Source organism: Chiloscyllium plagiosum, chromosome 43 (genome assembly GCF_004010195.1).
Source record: "Chiloscyllium plagiosum isolate BGI_BamShark_2017 chromosome 43, ASM401019v2, whole genome shotgun sequence".
NCBI classification, from domain to species: Eukaryota; Metazoa; Chordata; class Chondrichthyes; order Orectolobiformes; family Hemiscylliidae; genus Chiloscyllium; species Chiloscyllium plagiosum.
Window position 1 is genome coordinate 8,380,067 of NC_057752.1, and position 11,000 is coordinate 8,391,066.

An 11,000-nucleotide genomic window follows, 5' to 3' on the forward strand; every position below is an offset into this window, starting at 1 on the left:
ATATAAATAGAAAGCAGGAGACAACAGCTTCGCTTCACTTGGAGGTCGCCACTGATGATGTTACCTAGCCAGGTAATGAAACATCTGGATATCAAACCTACAGCTCAGTGAGCAAACCTACACCCTAAACCTCAACCTGAGCTACAAACCTTCACAAACCGGGAAGGTCACAGTTGGCCTTCCCATCCCACTGCAAAATGAGGCAGCTAATTGGCCCCTGCTACCAAATTCCCCACCACCACCAACCCATCTCTCGTCACTCATGGTCAGGTCCCTTCATGAACCTGAATCTCTGATGGGTTCATTACTAATAGTAGCTAACTGGTATTGTCATTTATTGAGGCTAACCATAAAATTGTGAATTAAATAATGTAACAAAAGAATGCAAAACAGGTAATAAGAATCTACGTCTGACAAAATTAACCCCTATTAACAAGGTCATTCAATGAGGAGCATAGTTCTCTCGATACCAACTGCCTTGAATTACCCAAAGCAAATTATTATTCAAGTGTGAATATAACAAGCAAAGATCGACAAGCTATTCGACAGTGGGAAGAACCAGAATCAAGCGTGATTCTGTCTCTCAGGATGTCTACATGTTCCCTTTCCATGTTACTGGATAGCAGATAGCAGTGAGAACCTTGACTGATGATCCCTTCTGTTACTAGGACTGAGGTCAATTGAAGGTCCGTCTTCTGACCAAAGCTAGCACTCTGAGGTCAACCAGCACAGACTGGGGTCAGACCAGACTTCCCAAGCTGTATATTATGATTGTATAATAACTGTAATAACTGAGCCCACCATGGAATGGAGACTTGAAGCTCTGCCTCAAAAACTTGGAATAGGCACACATTTGTGCGTTGCTGAAGGAAAGAAAAACAAACTAACTGTGTGGGAACCTTTTCCTTGTTCAAGAATAGTGCATCAACTACCGTAATTGTAAATCACACAGCGGCCTACTCCATATTTTTTGATCCAGTAGGAAAGGATGACTATGTGACCAGAATGACAAAAACGTTAAAATTACATTAAATGAATACTAGTTTTACCTTTTTGAAGTTGTGTTATCCTTTGTTTTGTTGCTCTCTGTATTCATACTGAGTGCCTTCCAAACTGTAGATTTAGACATTTCATCAGAGATATTAATTTCAGATGGATCACACCTATAATCAAAGTTGAGGTGCCATAATCAAGAAAGAGATTATCAAGATTTTAAGAAAATTCTAACAGATTAATACATAATCAACTCAACAGTATCATTTCCAATTCCAGTCACATAATAAAGGCAGTCAGAGAACTGTTTTCAGCTCAGAGAATGGGCAAGTGAGCCGAAGATTTGTTTAGAGCCACTGCTGCTATAACTCCTGAACAGTGGTGTTTACTATGAGTTGTGGTGCTGTTTCATTTTCACTACTGAGGAAAATCTCCCCTCCCAACTTCAATTTACAAGACACAATATGCTGTGGGGCATGCATCCAAATCTGAATACTACTACTTATATTAAATTGTTGAGTTTTTGTAAAACAAAAATGAATATGGTTTTAATTACATTTCATAAGTTTAACCCAGCAGTCAGCATGTCTGCATGACTGAAATATACTTTTTCACATAATAAAACCATGATTATCACTTCAGTAGGACACCAATCATTTTACATCTCAGCAGAATGAAGATTCTCAAATATTGTGTTAGTAATTCATATCTGGAATTTTGTCCATTTGTTTAATTATTTAACAAGCAAAACGAGTGTAATGTGGAGAAACTTGTACTGCGTGCACTAGTTCAGTATTTGCCCTTTTTTTGCGCTTATTTCAAAATTGCTTCTTGCATTAGCAGTATTAAGGGAGGTTCTGTGGCCAGGTGCAGTCTATATGACCAGTGTTCTTGCCACTGGAACTTATATTTACCCTTTTTACCACTAGCACACTGGCTGCTGCATGTACTATCTTTACATATACTGTAGCAATTTACCAAGCTTAATGCAGTAGCATTTTTTAATCCTATGAAATTTCGCACCAAGAAGGCCAAGAGCAGCAATGTCTTGGGGACAGGAACATCTCCAAGTTCCCATTCAAGGCACACCATCCTGACTTGACATTATGACTGTTGCTTCATCATCAGTAGGAGAAATTCCTGGTATTTCCTACTTTCAGTAGAACAGTAGCAGTGGAGGAGGAGTTCCATGACCACTTTCTTATAACAACAAGTAAGCCCTCACTATTGAGGCCAAGATCATCCCAAATAAACTGAAACATAGCACAATGACTGGTCATGCAGAATACACTGTTAGGCTACAGACTGTGAAATTTATTTTATTTTGGCATGTGCTGTATTGTTGTTCCGCTACATAAAAACTTTGAAACATAGAAAATGTAACTATTCCACAACAATGGAAGTTCCATTCAAGTAGTGATACTTCCATGCTTATTTAAATTACTCAGCTGAAAATACTTTCAAAACATAATGAATTCTGTACCAAAGCGTTACACTAAAATTATAATTTCAGAAGCACAACCAAATTATATCTTCCCTGTGCGAGTGTAAAATCTTTCACTACATACCTCATGAAGAATTCTGTACTGGAAATGTGATTTGCTGCTTTCTATTTTAAAAACATACTCATCTGTTCCAGGACTTGTTGGATATTCATGTTGGATCTGGTAATAAATGTTATTAAATATGCAACAAGAAGCACTGTTGCAGTTTTAAACTTGGGACATCAATATTTTATTCACTAAAAGGCAGGAACTCAGGAAATAAACAGTCTTTTAGGATTTCCCATATGCTCAGCTTGTCAACCAAAACAAAGAAACATAGATTCTACATGCTGTACAGCAATATTAGCAGTGTTTTGCAGATTTCAGTTTTTAAATCCATGGTTAACAGGTGAACAACTGGTGCATTCACTATATTGCAAGTATGTACAAATTGTGCGCTCTTTGCAATGCATTTTACTTTGCATAAGTTCCATTCAAGAAAATAGCGCAAATCTTCAAGTCACTGACATTTTAAATAATTTTTCTTTTATACATCTTTAATATACATGTCTGGAATATCATTGCAACAGATAATTAGCTTTAGTGCACAAAAAGGCCACACGTATCTTTCTCCATTAGAGAGGGACAACTGGCTATATGTAGCTTGAAAAGCACCTGAAAAAAAGCATGGGGCAAGTCGAGGAGAAACGCTTCCATTAACTACTAATTGTAACACATATCCAAAGGATTGAGACAATGCTGGCCTGGATGATACTTTTCTTGCGCAGTAATAGGATGTTGCTGATGGCACGCATTGCATTTTTTGTAATACTGCTGGTAACGACAGTGCATTCAATACATTCTTGCATTGTTTTACCATAATTATAGAATTAGCCGCCAGAGTATGAAGCTGCAAGATATGAAATATTTTTTGAACATACTGGTTTGGAGTCATGCCTCAACATAATTGTACAACATTGTGAACTCGTCGTAAAAATCTTTGGACAACAGGTCATTAATTTTTCTGGTACACTTATAATTAATCAAACTTGCTGTTTTGGTAGTTTGGCATTACAGTGTACCGACATTAATGGCAATGACAAATATCACTTTACTTGGTAGACAAGTTAACTATAAATAGGAAACACTCAGAAACTGGCAATATACTTACGGATATACTCTATATTTATAGAGAATATCAAATCTGATCCATTTACACAGACTGGTATTTTTAGAATTTAAAAAATTACTTATTACTTAGTTAATGCAATTTATATTTCATTTTCATATGTGATATCATCTGGGTAAGAAATGGCTGGAAATGTTCAAGACAAACAACATTAAAAACATCGCTATGGCAACTATTGAAGCTCTACTAAGTAACCGTGAAGTATTAGAAACACTATTGACTAGATTACCTATAAATATTACTCTTTACTGGGCTTTGAAGCAGTTTTCTACTTTCCATTGGTAGGTGCACACCACCGTCCCCTGGTTCCAGCATTTTCTCTGATTCCTAGATTAGAGAGAGATACAAACACTGTTATAGACTGAAAAAAAACCCGACCAATAACGGGTTGTTGTTCTGCTAAACCAAATCCACAATTTTATAAAAATGATGATTAATACTGATCCTAGGATATTATTGTACTATAGTGCCAAATCATTACACAGATATCGCAATTAAGAAGTGGGTTTTTTTCTGTATGAGGGAGGTGGCTCTGAGAACCTTGTCATGACTGAAGTCCATATCTTTTCAGCATATTCTATTATTTATGTAACTTCAAATACTGGGAAATGCCAAATTGTTCTTATTTTTGAAAAAGATCACAAATTCCATGCGCTAAAATATATTTTTGCCAGTTTTATTCAGAATTTTCTACATCATACAAAAATGAATTGTGTATTTAATCCTAATTAAGCACAGACTAGGATGATTTATAAACTACTTCATCATGTTTCAGACATTTTAACTTTTTAGTTCATCAAAATAATTTGTGAATTAACTCTATTTAAGTAATGCCAAAAAAGTAAATCAACCCACAAAATGTGTGATGCATGGCTTAGTATAGTTTCCTTATTTTTCAAGGAGAGACACAAAATTGTGTGGAGAAAGTGAGGTTTGTTTACAATTGTTACTCGTATTCTCATTTGTTGTTTGTAAAATAAAGCAACTTAATGATTTGAGTCAGACCCGGTTTCACCGAGCGTTTATCAGCTTGTCTACTGAAAAACATGGAATATGCAAAAATCTTAACGAATATTTCCAAACTATGTAATCTGAGAATTGTGATTTGCAGTGTCCAAAAGACATATCAATCTAATTCAGATCACAAGTTAATTACATTTAGTTAATTTGTCAATAGAGCCATTGAAAGGTTACAGTACAGAAAGAAACCATTTAGCCCGTTTTGTGCTTGTGCTAGCCGAATAAACTCTAATCTGAAATTTAGAAAGCCAGATAATTATATAAATGTATATAATGAAATTGAACAGACTATATGCAAGATTACAAAGATTCTATTTTGAGATTGTTAATTCAGTGCTTGCCTTTAAATTATTGAATTGAACTGGGGTGTCAAACATGGATAGACTTCAAAGAAGCATGCTTTTGAAACAGATGTCAGAAGCCTTAAAGAAGAATGAACTTCAGGAATGCATTACAAGTGTTTCAGGTGTGACTGTAAATATCAATGCGTGACAAATTGTTCGAACCAGAATAAGAAGGCTTTCAAAATGACATATGACACGGAAGGTTCAAAAGGAGAAAAGAGTGATACTGAAGAGTGATCACACTGAAGAATTTGTGCTGGTCACAAAAGGCTTTAGCCCAGTAAGGAATGTTGTAGCTACAGATGCACTCAATTTCATTGTGTAAGTTAGTGGATGGACTTCAAGTGTGTGGAGTGGCTTGGTTAAAATGTTATGTAGGTTCTTTGAATAATAAGTATTGCAAGAAATGTCCACAGCAAATACCTGGTTCTGCTAAGGTCTCCCTTGGATATATAAACTGCCACTGATCCTTTTCATAATACTGGCCAAAGGGACTTAATGATATTAACTGGTAAAGGATGAACTATTCATATAAGTTCTCAACAGAACAGACAAAATGTTGAGTTAGAAGAAATAGTTCATTACATTGCTATCTAAGATAACAGGCTACATTAGCGTCAGACTGGTTAGCTGTATTATGCTTAGCAAACGACAGTAGTATCTCCTAACAGATACTTAGCTAATAAAAGTTACATGCTTGTTAACAGTAAGAGATATGATAAACAGATGGGAACAACTGCAATGGACAACTAGTGCCAATTAAAAACCAAAAGAATTGTAGAAGCTGGAAATCAGAAACAAAAACAGAAATTGCTGGAAAAATTAAACAGGTCTGGCAGCACTTGTGGAGAGAAATTAGAGTTAACTTTTCGAGTCCAATTGACTAGCTTCTCCCAGACACAATCACATATTTCTCAGTAGGCAGAGATATACAAGGTTTCAAAGTTAAACCTTTCAGGCCTACAACATCTCCTCTAAGATATTTTCCGTTGTTTAACCAATTATACAACTGCTTTAACAAGTATATCAAGGTTGATAATTCTTCCAGCCAGTGCATATGTTGGACTCAGAGCACTGATGTGAGTTTTGAGGACGGTGGATTCAAACTTTGATCATTACTGGAGTGAATTCTGAATAATCTTCTCATGATGTTCATCATTAGGTTCATCCCACTGCAGTAGTAAAGGGCTACAGTTTGTGCAGTGATAAGGCTTTTGCAATTTCTGTGCACAGTTCTCTCCAATGTGTTGACAAGATATAAACGTTGTTGATCTGCCAATTGTTGTATCACTATCATTTTTATTGAGATCTCTTATCTACACTTGTTGCTGTGGGCCCAGTTTGGCAACTGTTCAGTGCAGTAATATTTATTATACTAAGTAGCTAGCTGCTGTAAATAATGCTGTCCTTTACAGTGAGCATTCTTATAGTCTTTGAGATTCATCGGAGTCAACTTTTTTGGAAGTATGGGAAGCTAAGGTTTCAACCTTCTTCCACAGTGGATGTTCTGAACTGATAGTTCAGCAAAGCTGTACACAGGCAGTCTCCAGGTTGTGAATGGGGTAAAAGCAATGACTGCAGATGCTGGAAACCAGATTCTGGATTAGTGGTGCTGGAAGAGCACAGCAGTTCAGGCAGCATCCAAGGAGCTTCGAAATCGACGTTTCAGGCAAAAGCCCTTCATCAGGAATATTGTTTTTAACCCTACTGTGAATCCTCTTGCAAGGATGCCTGCCTTGAAGAAGTTTTCCTCCTCTCTCTACAGGTTGTGAATGGGTTCCGTTCTTGAGTCTGTTTGGAGGTTGATTTGTACACAAGTTGGAACACAATGCAGAACAGTTTAAAGTAGCCATTCGTAAGTACAGGAAATTTTTGTATGTCATATCTTTAAAACTACATCCCTATATGGGATCGTGTCCATAAGTAGGAGCATTTATAAACTGGACGTTTGTAAATCAAGGACCCCTTGTAGGAATCAATGTTCTCATCAAAGATCCAAATCAGGGATCTTGTGAACATAAAATAATTCACTTAGTACTGTAACAAATGCATTAGTGGTTGTATGCATTTTAAAAATCTCAATCTACTAAGAGTAATAATTAACAGCAATGAGACAAGAGCATCATAAATGTATCGAACATAAATGGGTCAGTTCCCATTTGTTCTCATGATCTAGTATGGACGTTATTAGAAATTAATGGCTCTCTATGTGTATGTCTGTGTATAGCACTTACAATGAGCTTTGAGATCTTCTATTTCTTTTGCAATCCGAGCTCTGGACTCTGAATTTTGGTAATACCTAAATATCCCTGATGTACCTTATCAGGTCAAAGTGAAGGTGGAACGATCAGTCTGTCATCAAATCCAATAAGTCATCTATAATAGTGAAGTGTTATCGATGTTTGAAGGAAAGCTTCATAGTCAAGCCATTGGGCTTTTTCTCAGCTAACCATTGACACAGTAACTGATGAATGGTGACACATTCTGGGTCATTTTTTTGCTCCTGTTTGATGTGATTTAGTCTTTGCTCTATGAATTAAATTCACAGACAAAGTCTTAATTGGCCTTGTAAAGTTGTCCATAGTAGCTCTGGAGAAGGCATTTTCTGACTTTTGCAGCTTCCCTTGAAATCTCTGTATTGAGAAGGCATCTTTGCAACTCCTTTCCATCTAAAAGGGATACCAGTGGGTTATGGTCAGTTTCTATGACAACATTGAGACCTAGAATGTAATCTGAGAATCTCTCATATGCCCAGGTGACTGAGAGAGTCTCTTTCTCAATAACTACATATTATGTTTCAGTATCAGACAATGCTCTGAATGGATAATGTCCTGGTTTCCTGTGTCCTTTTGCTTGTTCCTAAAAGAGCACTGCATTATACCTGTGGCTAAAAGTATCTGCAGTAATAATAATTGGGAACAATGGATTAAATTGGGAACAATGGATTATACTGGGTCAGGAGGTCTGTGGAAGTCAGCATGTCTTTGATTCTTTGAAAGCATCTATTTGACTCATGACATTTTTAGTCTCAAGGGTTCAACTGTGATTGCCAAATGAAGCAAGAAATTTGACAGATGATTATCCATGCCTAATTATCTTTGTTAATTATGTACTGGTTATGGATTAGGAAACTCCTCAAGAGCTGTCCCTCTTCTGTTCTTATATTGGTTTTATCTGTGATGTGTCTGGAAGTTTTTTTTTAAACTCGTGAGACACGAGTGTTCCTGGCTGGCCAGCATTTATTGCCCATCTTTAGTTGCCCTTCAGAAGGTGGTGATGAATTGCCTTCTTGAGCCCCCACAGTCCATGTGCTGTAAGTTAACCCACAATGTTGTTATGGAGGGAATTCCAGGATTTTGACCCAGTGACCATGAAGGAATGGCGATATGTTTCCAAGTCAGGATGGTGAGTTACTTGAAGGGGAACTTGCAGGTAGTAGTGTTCCTGTGTAGATTATAATTTTACATTTTTCAACTGAAGGTGTTTTGTTGGATAACACAGTGACACTTGATCCTCTGTCATGCCTGGTTCAGATGGGTCACCTAATTTCTGTGGTGTTTCACTGGAAGGAGGAATGTCACCATCTAAATATGCATGTTCTAATGGAAATATGTCTTGTGAATCACAATTTTTTATTATTGCTTTACAGTGGTTTTGTGGTTTATTTATTGTTCCTAAGCATTGTTCCTGCATATTTTTTGAAAACATCCCACTGTCTTGCAAAAGTGACATTCTTGTGATAGAGCTGCACATTCATTTTGTGTGGTGTTTTTGCTCCACATCTTGGGCAATGACTTCTGGCATCAAAAGATTTGAGCACATCTTTCATTGGTTCATCTTGTGATTGATTAGAGCGTTTTGTAACTTATGAAGGTGAGAGATGTGGTTTTTTTGTATCTCAGCTTCTAAAACAAGCTGGATAGCCTTTTCTGACATGAGACCTTCTTTTAATTATAAAAGCTCTGAAAGATGAATTAGAAATTTTGACAACAATTCTATTTCTAATTAGTTCTAGTTGTAATGCTCCATATTCAAAAGATACATACAATATGTACAGATCATTGATGAAGCTGTCAACAGGCTCTCCTAGAAACTGTATTCTTTCATTGAATCTTGCTCTCCATAATATGATTGCGTCTTAAAGTGAAAGAATTGACAAATACTTTAAAGTCAAATGGATCAGTATCTATTTCAAGTTTTTGTCCATTAATAGTCTGCTAATGGTTCCACAGAATAAGGCAGTATGTTAATTTGTTCTGCTTGTGATTTGGTGTGTGGACCTGAAGCAATTCTGTATCTCATGAATTGTTTCTTCCATGTTGACCAATTCTCTGTCAGGTAACATTGCATCTGCCATTTCTGTGTTTAAAATAAATTGTTTACTTTAATTGTAAAAATCGTTAAGAATTTATATAATTTCTACTGTATCTTCAGCTTTTTATCTTTAAGTTTGAACTATGGCTTCAAGCTGGTATAAATCTTTTTTAAAATAGCAATTAAATTTTAATTACTGATAAACTGGATTAAATCTTCCAACGAAGCTTTAAATTGTAATTGATTGTTATTTTAAGAAAAATTTAAGAATTTTCAGGTGTAAATAAAACTTTGTTTAAGTTTCAAAATTATTATTTTCAATAAAATCATCTTCTGCATTTGACTTTTATATTCTAATAAGAACAATTGTACTGCTGGTTTAAATAATTTATTGAAGAATAACCTCATTTTAGAAGAATTGTCCTGAATTTTTAATGTTGAAAAGATGCTTGTTGGATAAATAAGATGATTTATGCCCTCTTTCAGTTTCCAGAATTTTACCATAAAATTAAGCATTTTCATCTTTCTACTGAGACTTACTTCTGGAGTCCAATATGATGTACATTTTTCCTGGGTCATGACTCGGATTTTCCTGTTCAGCTTTAGTAAGACTCCTTCTGGTCTTCACAGACTTTGAAGTACATTTTATTCCTAATTCTGGCTGACTTATTCTTGTACAGAAGGCTTTTCCAGCTGTGATCTGCTACTGCTGCAAGAGCTGACTGGACCTGTGTTGTGAGGGGTTGCAGATGTCAGATGCTAATATCCATGAATGAGAGCTGCATGCAGATGCTGCCCATGGATATTGCCCTGAGATGCTGTTTGGTCCTGAGCAACATGAAGGCAATACACTGAAATTGCTGAGTACCTGCTGATTTCCGTGTTGAGATTATTTGACATCTAGCTTGATTAATGTGTTTGGTAAAATAGGAAGGTGAATATTAATGAGGCGAGTTGTAGTTTTAATAAGGCATTTAACAAGCAATATTCCCTCTTAACTAGCAACTTGCCGCTGCCTAGTGAGAAACTTGCCTCATTCTTGGCAGATGCATAAAAGTTGGAGCAAGATACTCCCAATATTGAGACAAGCCTCGCTAGACTTCTCATTCGATTTTGCTACAAATCTCATCATAGCCCACATCGCTCAGATGCCTGTGAGACTGCGCCCAAGGCTACCCATTGGATGCAAAAAAGCAATGGAGTTTAATTCAGGAAATTTTAAACAAGTTGACAAAAATAGCATATTGACGACTTGTATCAAGTTACCTGTAACATATTTGGTAAATTACTAGTTGAGTGTAGTATTATGCAAATGCATGATTTTGCATGTAACTGTATAGTTGAAAAGATTATCAAAATATGAAACTTTTTTTACATTAATTGAACATCAACAGCCGACTTGGTGAAGGGAAAGACAGTCTAGGGTAGTACTTAGAGGAGAAAGTGAGGTCTGCAGATGCTGGAGATCAGAGCTGGAAATGTGTTGCTGGAAAAACACAGCAGGTCAGGCAGCATCCAGGGAACAGGAGAATCGACGTTTCGGGCATAAGCCCTTCTTCAGGAATGGGGAAAGTTTGTCCAGCAGGCTAAGATAAAAGGTAGGGAGGAGGGACTTGGGGGAGGGGTGTCGGAAATGCGATAGGTGGAAAGAGGTCA

General features: G+C 36.5%; 1 protein-coding gene across 3 annotated transcripts in view; it reads right to left on the reverse strand.

The window, feature by feature from the left end:
* The window catches only part of LOC122543353 (electroneutral sodium bicarbonate exchanger 1-like), a 264,715-nt gene that overhangs the window by 15,389 nt on the left and 238,326 nt on the right, over positions 1-11,000 (reverse strand). For all 3 annotated transcript variants that reach the window (XM_043681942.1, XM_043681941.1, XM_043681940.1), the window contains 2 exons: positions 3,896-3,993; positions 1,050-1,163 (listed from right to left, as the gene is read on the reverse strand). In XM_043681942.1, coding sequence (XP_043537877.1) covers positions 1,050-1,163; positions 3,896-3,993 — 212 coding nt within the window. The remainder of the gene's footprint in view (positions 1-1,049; positions 1,164-3,895; positions 3,994-11,000) is intronic.